General features: G+C 53.1%; 1 protein-coding gene across 6 annotated transcripts in view; it reads right to left on the minus strand.

Moving 5' to 3' along the window:
• LOC116953628 (transcription factor 12-like) overlaps window positions 1-17716 on the minus strand; it is a 275417-nt gene that overhangs the window by 115537 nt on the left and 142164 nt on the right. For 5 of the 6 annotated variants that reach the window (XM_032973997.2, XM_032973998.2, XM_032973996.2 and 2 more), the window contains exon 6: window positions 9947-10059. In XM_032973997.2, the coding sequence (XP_032829888.2) occupies window positions 9947-10059 (113 nt within the window). The remainder of the gene's footprint in view (window positions 1-9946; window positions 10060-17716) is intronic. The other variant, XM_032973999.2, reaches the window with a different exon arrangement.

The following is a 17716-nucleotide window of genomic DNA, read 5'->3' on the forward strand; positions in this document are numbered from 1 at the left end:
GGGGGGGGGGCAACACGTGCAGCGTTTGAGTCTCTCCAGGCACTGTTGTGGGTTTGCTCCCACACATCACTGTATACTCCAAAGGAAACCAGGCGGAATATCTCAATTCAGATCCTACAGAAAAAAAACAAGATTTCCCGGACGACTCAGCGGGAGTTCCGTGACCAAAACATTGAAAGTCACGTGGTCTACATTTCATGTCACGTGGTCTACATTTCAAGTCACGTGGTCTACATTTCAAGTCACGTGGTCTACATTTCAAGTCACGTGGTCTACATTTCAAGTCACGTGGTCTACATTTCAAGTCACGTGGTCTACATTTCAAGTCACGTGGTCTACATTTCAAGTCACGTGGTCTACATTTCAAGTCACGTGGTCTACATTTCAAGTCACGTGGTCTACATTTCAAGTCACGTGGTCTACATTTCAAGTCACGTGGTCTACATTTCAAGTCACGTGGTCTACAAACAAACCCGCTGCTCCCCGTGACGGCTAAACCACACGCGCCCCAACACAGCAGCGCTTCGACGCTCGACCTCGCCAGCTACGGAATAATCATCAATCATCGATTTATTATTAGTGTATTTCAAACTGCCGTGGACGATGGCCCTCTCACACACCGTGTCCGCACTGGCGGTTGTCTGACCATACTTCGCCACGCTGGTCAAGTGTTGGCGGCCGGCGTACGGGTGGCCGAGGACCGCTTCGGATATCAATCGCCAACTGACATTAGCCATAGCCAGGGGAATCGAATTGAGGTTTCCAATTTAGAAGGTGGTGCGCAAACCAACACACAACCGGTCCCCCACCCCCGAGCTGCTGGATGAAGGCCTCCACAAAGTTTGAAAACTAATTTCTTCAGAACTCATTTTTTGCGTTTCAGTTTGTTGTCCTTCCCCAGCCACCTCCGATCGGCGCAGTTGGCGACGTACGGCGCGGAAGAAGTTCAACGTACGTGCGTGCAGACGCATTGGATTGTGCCGGTCAAGGGTGGTTCTTGACCGTACTTCACCATTCTGGGTAGTTCATGTGCGGGTAGATGAAGACGGGGAGAGAGAGGGGGGTCAACAAAAAAAACTCGGCTTCAATTTCCCAGGCCTGCCTCGTGGCCGGAAGGGAAGGGCGCGTGGTGGGACATCGGCAGATTGGTGTTGCCAGCAGCAGAGGCAGACGGGAGCTACAGTGAGGGAAAAAAGTATTTGATCCCCTGCTGATTTTGTACGTTTGCCCACTGACGAAGAAATTATCAGTCTATAATTTTAATGATAGGTTTATTTGAACAGTGAGAGACAGAATAACAACAATAAAATCCAGAAAAACGCATGTCAAAATGTTATAAATTGATTTGCATTTTAATGAGGAAAATAAGTATTTGACCCGCTCTCAATCAAAAAGATTTCTGGCTCACAGGTGTCTTTTATACAGGTAACGAGCTGAGATTAGGAGCACACTCTTAAAGGGAGTGCTCCTAATCCCAGCTTGTTACCTGTATAAAAGACACCTGTCCACAGAAGCAATCAATCAATCGTATTCCAAACTCTCCACCATGGCCAAGACCAAAGAGCTCTCCAAGGATGTCAGGGACAAGATTGTAGACCGACACAAGGCTGGAATGGGCTACAAGACCATTGCCAAGCAGCTAGGTGAGAAGGTGACAACAGTTGGTGCGATTATTCGCAAAAGGAAGAAACACAAAAGAACTGTCAATCTCCCTCGGTCTGGGGCTCCATGCAAGATCTCACCTCGTGGAGTTGCAATGATCATGAGAACGGTGAGGAATCAGCCCAGAACTACAAGGGAGGATCTTGTCAATGTTCTCAAGGCAGCTGGGATCATAGTCACCAAGAAAACAATTGGTAACACACTACGCCGTGAAGGACTGAAATCCTGCAGCGCCCGCAAGGTCCCCCTGCTCAAGAAAGCACATATACATGCCGGTCTGACGTTTGCCAATGAACATCTGAATGATTCCGAGGACAACTGGGTGAAAGTGTTGTGGTCAGATGAGACCAAAATGGAGCTTTTTGGCATCAACTCAACTCGCCGTGTTTGGAGAAGGAGGAATGCTGCCTATGACCCCAAGAACACCATCCTCACCGTCAAACATGGAGGTGGAAACATTATGCTTTGGGAGTGTTTTTCTGCTAAGGGGACAGGACAACTTCACCGCATCAAAGGGACGATGGACGGGGCCATGTACCGTCAAATCTTGGGTGAGAACCTCCTTCCCTCAGCCAGGGCATTGAAAATGGGTCGTGGATGAGTATTCCAGCATGACAATGACCAAAAACACACGGCCAAGGCAACAAAGGAGTGGCTCAAGAAGAAGCACATTAAGGTCTTGGAGTGGCCTAGCCAGTCTCCAGACCTTAATCCCATAGAAAATCTGTGGAGAGAGCTGAAGGTTCGAGTTGCCAAACGTCAGCCTTGAAACCTTAATGACTTGGAGAAGATCTGCAAAGAGGAGTGGGACAAAATCCCTCCTGAGATGTGTGCAAACCTGGTGGCCAACTACAAGAAACGTCTGACCTCTGTGATTGCCAACAAGGGTTTTGCCACCAAGTACTAAGTCATGTTTTGCAGATGGGTCAAAATGCAAATCAATTTATAACATTTTGACATGAGTTTTTCTGGATTTTTTGTTGTTATTCTGTCTCTCACTGTTCAAATAAACCTACCATTAAAATTATAGACTGATCATTTCTTTGTCAGTGGGCAAACGTACAAAATCAGCAGGGGATCAAATACTTTTTTCCCTCACTGTAAGGAGGAAGACGTGTTGGGGGGGGGGAGGCTGGGGGGGGGGGTGTCATGGGGGAGAGGTGGCTAGGAGGGAGCAATGGGGAGGGGGGCTGAGGAGGGTTCGATTTGAAAGGGAAAGTGCGTGAGGGGGATGGGAAGGGGATGGGAAGGGGATACAAGGGGGGGAGGGGGGCGGGGGGGCACAAGCAGGGGAGTGTTCAGCCACTGGAGATTTGGGGAATTGTGGGGGAGGGACAGAGAGAGAGAGAAAGAGAGGGGGAAATGGGACAAGTGGTGGGAGAGGGGCACGGAGGGGGCCATGGGTGCGTGGTGGGGGCGTGGGGGTGGGGGGGGTGGAGGAGCTCTCTGCAGCGCGGCTTGAAACCCAGCGCGGTACAAAGCGCTCTTTGTTAGCAGCCATCCAGAGACGAGCTCAGAGAACTCTATTGCATCTGCCCCCCGTGCCCCCCCCCCGCCCCTCTATTCCCACCCCCACACAGCCCCCACCCACCCAACCCACCCACTTAAACACAGAGGGCCCTGGCAAGATTACATTATCTACAAGTCTGCCTCTGCCAAAGAGCACCATGGCCTGTGCTGCTGCTGCTGCTGCTGGTAATAAAAACACCACTACGGCCCGAAATTCTTGCATTTAAAAAAAAAGCCACAGCATTTTTGCAATCCCTTCTCAAAATTGATTTCTCATTACATCGAAGTTGAGTGCAATCCTGAAGAGAGAGCGAGAGAGAGGAGAGAGACCCCCGCTTGCCAATGTTGAAGCACGAATGTCAAATGAACAAAAAAACTGTCCGCGGTAAAAACCTTAAGACAGCGAAATTACCGCCGTCCCTCCGGTGCAACAGGAACCAACGTCTCGAGAAAGGAATTGCGATTAACGCGCAAAATAAACTACTTCTACCGAGTACATTTTGTATTCAAAACAACGAAGGTGATATTCCCGCTTTTAATGTAAGTGTGGTTGAACTCATTTTATCAGCAAAGACGTGGGGGGGAGTGGGGGTGGGAAGGGATACGGACGGTAGAGCACGCAGAGAAGAGGAGTTCCGTATGGACCGCGAAAAACCTCGCCTGGGTCATCGTTCACATGCAGTGGAATGATGTCCACGCTACTGCTGCTGCTACTGCAGCCACCGTTGTTTGATATATGTCAGCGGTAAAACGATCTGTTCACCCTTTCCCATTCCGATTATGTACACAAGAAAGACGTCAAATAACAGAAGGGGAATAAAAGGTAACGTACAAAATAACTTTATCGGTACATCTTCAAGTCGGAAAGATGTACCGAGGCTCCCACAAGGCCACGCGGGAAGGACGTGTGGCACAGTTTGACGCCAGCTATCGTAGAGTGCGGTCGTGTCGCTACGGTTCTCTGCGGTGAGTAAAATGTCTTTTAAAAAACAACGGCGCTAAGCCTCCCTGAATAAAACTATCGCTGGAACCGCTCGCACGTTCCGAGATTCAGCGATGAACGGGAACCGCACCCTGCCACTTGCAGACGTCTCGGAATGGGAAAAGGGTGAATTGGGTAGATGTGGGTCTGCTCGGGAGGGTTACACTGCTACGAGGACGAGGTTCTGGACAGGAATGACTCATCCTTAGCGGAGGACCCGGGCCACGTTGGTAATCCCACAGCGGACAGAGCTGGCTGGCCACTCGCAGCCGATGTGGAGGGAGGGTTGTGGGTTGGGTTCGCAAGAACGCGCTTGGTCCCCTGTCGCGGAGCATTATGGGCAAATAGAATAAACAAGACCCAATTCCCTGCGGCAAATTCGGGTGAAATAATACCGCACGCTACGTCATTCCAGTTGGCTGGCCCATTGTTGGTATCACATCCCGGACCATGAATTTGAACTTCACCCACAAGCGGCACAACAACAACTCCCTTCTTTGTACCCGTCCCCCAGTCTGCGCCTTCTAAAATAAGTATTGTATCACAAAGCACAATGGGTTCCCCATGGATCTAAATAAAGAATATTATTGAATTGAAACAAATATACACTTCCCCCTCTCCGCCCCCCCATTCTTTTTAAACGCTAACAAAGTTAACTCTGAACGTTTAAATCAAGTTGAACTTTTAATGAGCGTTCTGCTGGAGGCCGAAGCCCAGCGTAGGCTTCATCTTTAAACAGCAAAAACAGAACGTGCAGACTTTGGCACCACCACCCTACTCCCACCACCACCACTATCCTACTCCCACCACCACCCTACTCCTACCACCACAACCACCCGACCCGACCGCATCACGCCCCCCACCCCCACGGGGCACGGACATTGCCAGCATTCTAGACAACCACACTCTCTTGCTCGTAAATCCACATTTTAAAAAGTACAGCCACAGTGGTCGGGGGAGTGAGCAGGGGAGGATAGGGGGGTGACGGTGGAGCTCGGGGGGTGTCAAGCAGGAACACGAAGCAGACGAGGTGAACTGTTGGGAGAGGATCTGCGGCCCTTTGGAGAATGTTTGTTTCGTTTTTATTACAACTCAACCCCTCCCATGCCGAGTCCCAGTTTACAAACCGACTATCACAGAGACGGAGGTGGGGAACAAAAAAATTCCTGGGGGGGGGGGGGCTTAATGAAGAGGGGGGGGGGAGAGGGCTCAGTGCCCCACCCAGGTGGGGGACCGCTCTGCACCTCGGAGGCGAACGTCAAAACTTTGCCGGGGGTCCTCTCGACCAACGATCGCCGCGAAAACGGCTCCCCGCGGGGGGATATTATTCCCGCCTTGTTCGTTCCGAAAGATACATCTCGAAATAATAAATTACGCGATCATGGTCGGAGCACATGCCGCGGTGAGAATTCGGGGTCTGTGCGTGACTGTACCTCACTGAGCTGGTCAGTTGCGGGTTTGTGCAGAGGGGGAAGTCCTGTTCTGATATCGCTTTCCACTGAGATTAGCGGCGGCCGAGAATCTAACTCATGTGGCCAAGGTTAATAGCGCAGTGGGATAACCACAGCAATTAAACTAAACGATTACACTTTTTATTTTACCAGGTAAGGCCCGCTGAGCTATGTAGCTCTTTTTCAGAAGCGACCTGGCCACAAATGACAGCTCAAAGAAGTGGCTTACCATGTGGAAATGTATAGCGGCCAAATACTCTAAACGCATGATTCTAAATGTGGAGGGAAAAACCGGAGGACCCGGAGAAAAATCCACGCGACCATGGGGAGAGGAGACACGCAAACTCCAAATATACAGCAGGCGTCAGGGTCGGGATCGAACACACGACCTCCTGTATACCAGGCGAGGTAGTTAGCATTTCACCACTGCTGTGATCTCCACCCCAAGAGCATCTCTATCCTGTACCTAAACCCTTCTGGAACTTGTGGTTCCTCACCCGAAATTATCACTTTCTTGCAGTATCTCGAGCCAAGGTGGGGGTCACAACTGCCATGGCTGTACCCAGAGTTCCCTCTAGTTTCTACCCGCTCCATACTGTAATTGCTGCACAAGAAACACAACGATGCATAAAACTCAATCTGGTACATATTTTGGTCACACTCGGCTGTGCCGGCATAGTCGGCACAGCCGAGTGTGACCAAAGCTGCGCAGCTTACGGGAAAGTGACACATTTGCGCAGGGCAGACCCTTGCAGGACAACAGACCAAGGCCTCTAAAGGCACCGATTGGTTGATCCACCACAAAAAGTCTCTCCCCCCGTTGTGGTGGGGGGGGGGTCTAGATTAATCATAAATACTCACACTTTAGCCATCCAGTAATGGAAACCAAAAAAAACCTGGATTGGAAAAGTGCTCCACGCTGACGAACGAGGGTGAAGGCACACACGTTGAAGCGTGACTTGCGAGAACTGTAAAGGAAAAATATTTAAACATTGGCCAAAGCGATTGTCAAAGCGGGTAGAGGAAGTCAGGCCGGGTGAATCGGCGGCGGAGCGAGCGGCTCGCACTCACGAGGTTGCGAGTTCGAATCCTGGCTGGGGGTCGATTCAGACAATCATCACCTCCGGAGGGGGGACTAGTAAAATTAGTACCACTTTTGCGGGGAAGTCAACAGCGGTTGTCCTATGCATACTCACCCCCTGCCATAGGAATGTGGAATTTCCTCAACCGTGGCTCCGGGCCGTAAACGGGAAATGAGCAAACCCAGTTGCCTTATAATGGCTCACTCGGACCCAGTGGAAAAGCTGCGGCCACAGTTCTGTGGTGCCCCACATCTGCCCAGGGAGCCGCCACCCTCCGGCCCGTCACGAACCGCGGAGAGGAGCACGATGGGCCGCAGTACGGTACAACCAAAGACGGCGAGGAGGCTCGCGAGCGTCGCCCGCGTGAGCAGCCCACGACGCAACACAAAAGGGCGGCCGCCGTTAGCCCCGAGCCCGACGGCAACCCCCGCCGCAACGCATTCCACGTTCTGCGAGGCGCCGTGGACAACGGTGGCGCGCGCGTGTGTGTGCTTTCGTGTGCGTTCGTGCGTGTGTGTGTGTGCGTGTGTGTGTGTGCGTGTGTGTGTGCGTGCGTCAGCGAGCCCTGGGCTTGGCACGCGAAACGAAAGGGAGCTGGGCGAGCTGGCGAGCCGTATCGCTTACGCATTGTGGTGCAGGCGGCCCCGCGGCTCTCTGCGCTTGATCACCCGAGGCCCCCACCCCCAACCAGCACCCCCCCCACCCACCCCCCACTCACCCCAGGCTCCCCCCATGCACACGGTGCATTTAGCGCGCGATATTGCAGCGCGTTCTCTCACAGACCACGAATGACGTCGTAATTGTGGGTGCTTTGTACGGCCACTGCAAAGAGCAGACACTGTAACGTGCCCTTGCAAAATATGCAATGTTACATGTGTCTCAAAGGTTCAAGGATGTTCATCTCCTGGTTAAATAAAGGATACTAGTACTGTTTTGGCCCCGCAGCGTGTACGTCCCAAGTGAATCACGGTTTTAAACGTCGCAGCGCTGCCCGTTTTTATAACATCTCTTGTAAAACTTCCCGTGTTTGGCACCAGTGGTAACCCTCCCCCAGCCAGGACATCGTCCAAGTTTCCAGACAAGACCTTTTCAGATCGTCTAGAGTGAAGTTTTTTCTGTAAATAAAATGCCCAGGATATGTTCAGATTGCATTTAAAGCTGACCGTACTTCACCACGCTGGTCAGTGCAGGGTGATAAAAGTGTGTGACCCAGGACTGGGTTGACTGTACAGTGCGCTAAGTACTGCGCCACCATTCCACCCCATATTGTTCAATATCGCACAGGGCACTAAACATGAGTCAAACTAGCCAAATAGGAAATAATAAAAGTACAACCAAATTAAGTGACCAAACAGCTAAGAAAAACAACGGACTTTTCAGAATCAGAATATTAATTTATGCCGAAGGAATCCGATGAGCCATGAAGCTCTTTTTCACAGCTGTCCAGTTGCACAACGCTGACAAACAATCCAGAGCTGCAGTTGGCCAGGTGGCGCCTCACGGTGGCAACATGTGTGTGGTGGGGTACAACGTGGGTATTTGTATCCCCTCCTAAGACATCTGACCAGTGTGGAAGAGAAGGGCAAGACTAACCCTCTAAATCAGCGGTCCCCAACCTTTTTGGCACCAGGGACCGGTTTCGTGGAAGACAATTTTTTCACGGACCGGGGGGGGGGGTTGTTCATCATTGGGTCTTCCCCCTTTTCAAAGAAGCTCTCCAGCGACGTTTGTTTTTTTTATCATTTTGGCTACTAGGGGTCAGCTTGTGGGCTTACCAACACTGTAACTGAGACAAGTGCGCAGTGCGGGAAAGAGGCGCGGACGGAAGTGGTAAATAATAAAATAATGGGGCGGGCTACGTGCGGGCTCACCGCTCTCACCTCTTGCTGTGCGGCCCGGTTCCTAACAGGCCACGGACCGGTACCGATCCGCGGCCCGGTGGTTGGGGACCCCTGCTTTAAATGGTCTCGCGAGAGGTCCCTCGACAGTGGAAGTCCTTCTGTCAACAGTGGCGTGGCAATCAATTGCCTTTAACGTGTACAGCCTTTCGTCAATCTGCTGCTGGATGATGGCCTTCTCACTGTTCGCTGACCATACTTCACCGCGTTGGTGAGTGCGAGTTGGTCAAGATGGGGGAAGAGGGCCAACGGCCAGCAATGGCGTTAGCGAGCAACTGCAGCGTTGCAACTTGGCATTGTCTTTACCTTTGACAAAAACGATTCTTTGCTCGATGATTAGACACGCATAGCATAAAAACAGGGGATATAATCTGCGACAGATGCCAACAAGAAAAAACTGTAATGTCCGCGTAGTTTACGGATTTTGTAGATAAAACCTTACGGCCGGTCTTCGCTCGCCACCGCAACTGCTTGCGTGTGGACACACACCCACGCGCAGCACGCACGCGTGTAGAACTTCTTTCGCACCGTACGTAGCCAACCGTGCCAATCTCTGCTCTATGCCCTGGCAACGACGTGAGGATCAGCACGGGTCCCCTCCCTGACACCGCCCCCCTGGGTGATCAAATTTCCCAACGAATAATTTGACTCCTGGCTTTGACCCAGAAGGACCTCCGAGTCCCACTGGGAGCAGCCCCTTTCTCCACCCCCAACTCATCAACGATGTCAACGAACGACATTCCCAAATGGCCCTCTCTTTCCGCTCAGCTACGTGCAGCTCTTAAACGAGAGGGGGGGGGGGTGGGGGAAACCCGCTACCTTTTATTGCAAACGCGAACAACATCGCAGCGAAGCGTCGGACACGCTGGCATGGGTGGCGCAAGTCCGGAATTCGGCGATGCGAGAGGAAACCGAGGCTCGGCAAACACTTGCTGGGGGTTCACATGGCACATGTCCGGTCACCGTCATCTCCCCCACGCCGATATTCACACGTTGCCACCGGAAGGGTCGACCTAGGTCCCATCATCTCCGATGACATCATCATCTCCGATGACATCATCATCTCTGATGACATCATCATCTCTGATGACTCAAAGTGTGGACGGTCGGCAAGCATAACTCAAAAGTCACCGGGGTTCACAGCGCATCACACCCCTCCGTTATCGTCACCAGAATCAGTGATTCAGACTGGAGGAATCCGATGAGCTGTGAAGCTCTTTTTCACACATGTCCAGTAGGGTGGGGGGGGTGGGCTAGCAACATGTCGGGCCGTCTTTGTCTCCCCCGGTGCTGCCGTTTACACACGCGCACGCGCGCACACGCACACATGCATGGGGGGAGGGGGGGGTGCGAGCGTCTCACCGGGTGGCACTGGATGCTGCTGGGCTCCCGGCTGTAGGGGGAGAACGTCGATCCCCGCTCCTCCGCCGCCGCCGCCGCTGCCGCCGCTGCCGCTGCCGCCGCCGCTTTCCCTGCTGCCGGAGAGGAGCACAGCAGAGCGCAGACGTTTGGCCACGGAGAGAAGTCGTAGGGACGGTACTCAATAACCCCAAGGCCAATATATCGACCGCCTACATATGTATATGAGCAAAGCGGGTAAAAGCCTTGTAAAGTTACGCCAAAGTAGTTTGATGTCGGAAAAACACAAATGAGTGCGCGCACACACACACGCTTGCCACAAACGAACTGCAACCCCTCGCTGATCTCGTCAAGGAGCAGAAACCACCACGCGAAACTACGCTCTTCCTCGCATCGTCCTTTGGCTAACCATCAAACAGAGACGGTCACTGCATCGCGCACTTTCAGATGCACTTCTACGGCCGTCTGGAACGTTCTTCCTTCCAACATTAGCAGGCCACTGGAGCCATGCACTTTTAAATCATCTAGATTGAAAACTAATTTCTTGAGAACTGCTTTTTGTGCTTAGTTTGTTGTCCTTCCCCCATGACTCCGATTGGCATACATACGCGTGCATGCAGGACGGCAAATATCTCATTTTTATGGAAAATTTCACAATGGTTCCGTCTGCACGCAGGCTAAACGAAAGCGTGGGAACGCGCCTCTGAAGATCCTGTTTCCAGGACAATTCGCCTCCTTCCCAACGCTTTCTCCTCAAAGTAAACACGAAATAAAAGTTTGTAATCGTGGGTGGCTGCTCCATTTAAACTCAGGATCTCCGTGGTGCCGGCTTGGTGGTCCGACCCGGTGTTTATCGTCCCTCCGAGCCGCCTGGCCAAACCCACGCCGCGATCCGCATTCGACGGCTGCAACGTTAGCCTCTGCTGTCCAGGTTTGCTCAGCACGACAATACGAGCGGCTCAGCGGCTGTGTGCCTGGACACATGGCAACAGGGCTGCCCAGAGGGAAGGGCAGCACCCCTGACACCTGTTGTATATTTGGAGTTTGCGTGTCTCTCGCCCCGCGGTCAACGTGCATTCCGAGTTATTTGGCTGCCACGATAAATTTCAACGTGATGATGAGCCACTTCGTCGAGCTATCGTTTGTGACGGCCGGGTCGCTTCTAGAAAGGGAGCTACGTAGCTCAGTTTATTAACACTGCCTCGGTGTTTGTGTGTGTGCATGGCAGCCAAGGCATAACGCACAGGCTGACCTCACGGGAACCAAGTTGCCGATGGGCTGCCACGACTAAAAGTTACGCAACGCGGGGTTTTTTTTTTTCAGGGTCAACCGAGTCGAAAAAATGAAGGCAAGGCAAATGTCGATGTGGATCCCCTCGGCGTTTCATACACGGAGAGGGAGGGGTTGTGCAAGGGTTGTGAGCGCGCCGGGCCAGGCACTACGCGTGCTGTGTGCGTAAGTAAGCGTGCACGTTGAACTTCTTTCGCGCAGTACGTAGCTAGCCGTGCTAATCGGAGGTGCCGGGGGGGGGGGGGAAACAACATAAAACACCAAAAGCAGTTCGAAATAAATTAGTTCTCAATCGAAATGATTTAAAAGGGCAGAGGTCTGGTGGCTCCCTAATATTGGAAGGAAGAGCGTTCCAGACGGCCATAGAAGCGCATCTCAGAGCGCGCGATGCTCTGCATGTCTCACAACAGGACATCTGTGTGTTTAAATGGTATAGGAACTCTGTGTTACAAACCTGGGGCAAATGCTGTTAGCGAGCACCTATGAAGGCCAGCATGGCACAAGAGGGGGTGGGTGGGCAGCACCTCGCCTTACCGCCTTTGTCTGCCCAGTGGCGATCTTTACACACCACTCCAGATACTCATTTAAGGCTGAGTCGGCCTAGAGGAGGCGTAGGATCGGATCAGATAATCGTAACTGGTATTGGCCGTGGCCAGGAATTAAATTCAAGTCACAGGGTCCGTAGCGCAGCGCGCTAACCTCTGCGGCACCGGTCCACACACACACATATACACACACACCATGTTCTGTACATACATACACATATAAAGATATATACACACACCTTCAAATAATAATTAAACTGCGCACAATTGGGCATTCACTGCAATCCAGCAACTTGGCAGTGAGGTTTCTGGATAACACAAGGATGAGGTCCATGACTGGCCAGTGAGGCGGTGGCCTGTCAGAATGCAGTACAGCAAATACATGTCAGACCGGCTCGTGCGATCACCGAGCGCTTCCCACTTGCACGTGTGGCTTTTCCCCAGGCTCTCTGCGCAACAACACCCGAATAGCCTCACATCAACAGCAGGACTCTCCTGAAAAATATATTCAAATCTCCCAGACACTTCGCAGAGCACAAAGATTTTTACCGCATTTCACGAATGACGGTAACCAGGGCAGCCTCGACAGCTGCTGGAGGAGGAGGGCGGCCCAAACGACACGAGCCCGGCTTCGCTGTGGGGGAGCTGCCGTGGGTTTAACGGACACCGGCGCTGGACAATCGCGATCAAGAGGGTCCACCGGTTCCATTCCCATGTCCCGGCGCGACGGTCGAAACGATGGCATGGGTTCACTGCAGTGAGAGTCGGTCGGCAGGTCCACGGGTGGTGGAGGGGGGGTCAAGTGCAGGCGTTCCTGTCTCTTGCAAGACGTCTGCGGACTGAGCATGGAAGAGTCGGCACGAATGCCCTCGAGAGGGGGCAAAGGCGCGGCGGGCCACCCGACGTTGATATCTCGCGCAGCCTGTGCGAGAGATATCGCGCAGCCGGTGCGTGAGGTATCAATGACATGGGCCGCACCTTTTGCCTCCTGTCTCTTCTGCCGCTGCACTCGCCCCGCTGGCCCCGACGTGCAAAAGGGGGTCGTCGCGCGGCTCCAGTTAATTGGCGGGCGCCGCCGCCGCGGGCGGAGACGGGCGACAGGCCCCGCTGTCGAGATGAGCAAACCGCGTGCGTGCTTGCGCTGCCGGCCCGTCCGTCTAGACTCCAAATTACAGGCTGGCTGCGAGGAATGCGAGACGCACTGCCGCCGTCACTCTGGGCCAGACGCACGGCACGCGCCGGCGAGGCGCTCGCGCGCTGCCCATCCTCCACGCCCGTGGGGGGGGCCTGTGAAACGCTTGGACGATGCGAAACGAGTCGGGCCAGTGCTAAACGGGCAGCGCACGCTTTGCCCACAGCGTATATTTGCTGCCTGCTGCTGCTGATGATGATGATGATGCCGGAGGTTGGAGAGATGTAGCAGCGGGGCGGTAGCTACGGCCGGACTATAACCGCAATGCCACAACTGCAGGAGACCTTTAGTTTCACGAGCTGACAAAACGCCACACAGCCCCCGGGCAAATTTATCCTGGTCCTCCGAGAGTTAGCCTTAATTACAAAGTGCTTGCTTACATCAAATGCACGACTAATGCATGCCGAGGCTCTGCCCAGATGGGCTCCGTGCATCTAGAGTGGGGGCATCTGCACTGTCTGGTGATAAAGATCAGCGTGCGCGATAATCACTATTAATGACATCATCTCCTCTGCACCTCGCTTCTTAACTATGGCCAGATCTTGCAACCGCGGTATGAATTAGTCCGAGCTAGCAAATACAAAACTCAAAAAATTCTCACACCCTTTGAACAGAGAGAGCTATTTGAATCGTGGAATCAGGCAGGCACGCTGCATTAATTATCTAAACTTGTACTTCGGTACTGAGCGTCTCCTTCTGAAGAGCGTCAGCGGCATCTTGTCTTGAGACTTTCGGCCAACTCCCGGTTGTGTGCTTCCGTGCGTGGGAGGAAGGTTGCGCTGCTCAGAGCGAACGGTCGCGAAAAATGAAGACGAACAACTGATGGGTTACAAACCTACCTGCTTCACTACCTCATTGCTCAGCAGCAGCAGAGGATCTCTCACGGCTCTGCCGTTCTGCGATGCACCAAGCCCACGGTAGAGTGCAGAGAGATTCCCAGTTTCCGGCGATTTGCCGAGCATCAAGGTGCAGCGTGCGGAGCGCAGTGCCCTCATTTTGCATTTCAATAGAAAGCAAGCGGACGAACGGACGTGCACGCTGTTCGGTTGCGCTAAGTCGCTCAGCGAAACTTCTGGAAGCGCAGGTCCCCCTACTGGCAGCTGTCCCTGCGCGTCACACGGCGACCCAACAGCTGGCTCGGCGATGGTGGGGTTGGGGGGGGGTTATGAATGCTCCGTGAGTAATTTGTGGTAAATTTTTCTGATTTGTGCAAAATTTGAACCGAGGCTGACATTGTAAGTTTTGTTTAGTTATGGGGGGGCGGGAATGGAGAGGGGGGGACCAGGAGGACTCAGAGGAGGACACCCGTGCAGAACCGGTGAAGAACACAAACTCCACACGGCTAAGTCGGGAAAGGAACCCGGGAGCTTCTTGCTGTGCGGCACGAGCGTGACTGCTGTGCCACCCTACTGCTTCCCTTGAAAAGGTGGAGAATCGTGGGTGGGGGGTAGGGGGGGATGGGTGGGGGGTTTGGGGGAGGGGGCGTGGTCATGAAGACAGGAGTTGCTGGCCTCGTCGACAATGATGATGATGATTTAACCCAAATTCTGCTAACGATGACAGAGGGGCCGGAAGGACGGGCGAACGGTGGAGCGCGTGTTCTCCACTCACGCGAGAGAGCGGCAAGGCAGAGCAGGCATCTGTGCGGACGGAGCCGTGAGCGATCGCTCCCCCCCCCCCCATAAAGGCTGGGGATCAGGCAAGCCCATTGTCCCCCCTCCCACCATTCGTCACTTTTTTTTTTTTACAGAATTCTTATTGGAGAATGCGAATGCTTGGCAGCGCCCAAAAATAGAAGCGACTGATAAAAATGCATTACCATCCACTAAATTAGCCAGAGAGGAGGCGCATTTGCATATCAATGAATATGCTAAAACGCTCTCCTTGGGAAGAAAAATACATGAAAGGGGACTCAAACGGCTGGAGATAAATGTGCGCTGGAAACGGCATGAATATGCGACGACAATGTACAACACGGCAGACAGGGTTGTCGGGGCGAGCGTCGGGAGGACGGGCGATGACGGCGACCGCGACCGTTTCGCGAGCAGGCGGAAATCAACGCCACCGCCGCGGCAGGGGGACAACATCGCAGCTATCCCAGCTGTGGAGTTTACCGGCACGTTTCCTGTCGAGTCGAGGCAAGCGTGGCCACGCGATTGACAACATAAGGCTCGCCGTAAAACGTGTGGATAGGGTTTTGGCCTACAACGGCGGGGGGGAAGGGAGTGAGGCGGTAATCTCTGACCGCCGAGGTGGGATCTGAGGGTTTTGTGTCGCGCACGACACAAAACCGCGCGCGACACAAAACAACGTCACGGCCAACAGACGGGGAGATAACGGGAGGCGAGGGAGACAAAGACGCAAGAGGAGAAAAGATAGCGCGAGATTAACGGGCGCACGAGAGACCTATCAAAGGGGCCTACGTCGGGAGAGAAGCGATCTCCAGAAGGGGCAGAGACTGAGCCAAACCAGTGCAGCATGAATTCAATCCACTTCAGAACCGCTCTGTTGGGAGACGCTAACAGTGGTTGTCCTATGGGGAAATTGGCCACCCCCATAGCAACGTGGAATTTACACCGGTGGCTTAGATCTGCCAAAGTAGAGATGGCCACCGGTCTTGCGAGAGTTTGACCACTCTGTCCGTCACTCATTTTGCAACTCACGCGCGGCAAATTGGGCACAAACCGGAGGAGCCGGAGAAAGATCCGCGCGACCACCGGGAGAACACGCAAACTCCAAATATACAGCAGGCGTCAGAGTCAGGATCGAACCCACGACCTCCTGAATACCAGGGGAGGGAGTTAATATCTCGCCACCGCGACACCCCAGAGAGACAATCAGAGACCCATGGAGAGTTAAAGAGATACATTTAAGACAAGCCGTAGTGCGACGTCGCCACGCAACCCACACAATGGACAATATAGTAAACCGCTGTAGCCTGGCGTTCCTTCAACGGAGGAGGAGCAGCAGCAAGCCCTCTCGTGGCTGGCAGACCTCGACATCGGCACTCGGCTCCTCAACGCATATGATGCCATAGGCAAGAACAGAATAGACCCCGTTACACTTCGGTCAGTCGCATTTCCAAATTCACGCTAAGGGTTTGCGAAGCGTCAAACGGCGCTGTGCGTACGGTAGAGCTCACAGCACACCGCTCGCGCGCTCCACACGTGCGCGGGCACACACAAAGCACACCCTTATGCCCACCTGCAACGGGCGTCTGAGCGCCGCATTAAATAGCCACGGAGAGCCGGCAAAATGAGTCACCCTCGGTTTTCCAGACGCCCGTTGCGGGCAGGTTGACAGATTTAATGTAAATTGCATGGGAAGCCATCAATCATTCAATTAAGTGCATTGGACTCGCCTGATGGGGCCCTCGCGCTATAAACCCCACACGGCGAGCCAGCGCAACCAGCGACGCGGACGCACGCACGCACGCACGCGGCGCGTGTGCCGCCTCAAGTGAAATCACCCACACCAACGCTACTTTTATTCCCACTCTTCAGCTGGTTTACCCTCACCAGGTCCCGAAGCAGGATCCAGCCAAACTGCTGTTTTATTCACAATTAAGCGACACGTGCTTCAATATCTTATCTCAAACTCCGGCAAATTTTGACCGTGCCACCGGCACGCAACAGCCTACTCTTCTTCAACCGAGGTTTTTTTGCATTGTATTTATTTATTTTCAATACGGGGCCTTTAAACGTCCACTTGCGAATCAGATATACGTGCAATTTTGACGGCGAATACGCCCCCGCGCTAATAACCGGTGGGAGGGGGGAGAGCCTCCGGCTGGATTCGAACCGCGAACTTCTGCAACAAGCAGCAACAACAAGCGGCGGTGGCGCCATGCCTCCGGGCCCATTCGGGCAACAAAGCCAAATCATGGGGACAGTCCACAGAAAACAAGGCACCGATCGGTGAAATTCGCACGTCCGGTGCACACATCAGACCTGATTAGCCACGCGTAGATGCTCGGAAAGCGGTGCCTGTTATTATTCGACAGCTTCGCTGGGGCACAGCAACGATGCGAGTGCATATCGGCGTCACCTTTATTGGTGATCATCAGGACAGTTGAGGCGTATCGACCTGTAGGGGCGACTGTGCTTTGGGCTGTAACCGAGAGTGCTCCTCCAAAACATACTGAGGCCTCCATAAAAGAAAGAAATGGTGCAGCCTAAAGGCAGTGTTTAACAAGCGCTGTGTTTGCACAAAATACAAAGATCCCCCATATAACCTGAACACACTTTTGGGGCAAGTGCTGTTCGTGAGCACCTACGAGGGGGTGGGTGGCCAGCACCACGCTTGGCCAGCTTTGTCCACCAAAGCTGGGCATTTGAGGCCGAGTCAACCTAGTGGAGGCCCAGGACCAGTTCAGATATTTGCTACTATTATTGGCTGTGAACGGGAATCGAACTTCGGTCACCGGGTTCATAGTGCAGTATGCTACAACCATTGCACCAGCCACCGCTCCACAAGGCAGTGTTGAACAAGTGCTGTGTTTATACGCGTGCACACACACATTACACATTGTACAAACACATTCACACGGTACTTTACGATGCTTTACAATTCGGCAGTGTGCAGCACCCGCGCACATTCACACAACAAACACAAGCAGTACGATAACATCAACAAACAACGCTACACACAATACACATGGCTATTCACACAAATACACACAACATGAAAAATACAAAGATCCCCTGTATACTGTTTCGTTTTTTCGGTAAAGTCACGTAGGTAAAA

Source organism: Petromyzon marinus, chromosome 52, assembly GCF_048934315.1.
Source record: "Petromyzon marinus isolate PM22_M1 ecotype Great Lakes invasive population chromosome 52, UKy_Petmar_22M1.pri1.0, whole genome shotgun sequence".
NCBI lineage: Eukaryota > Metazoa > Chordata > Hyperoartia > Petromyzontiformes > Petromyzontidae > Petromyzon > Petromyzon marinus.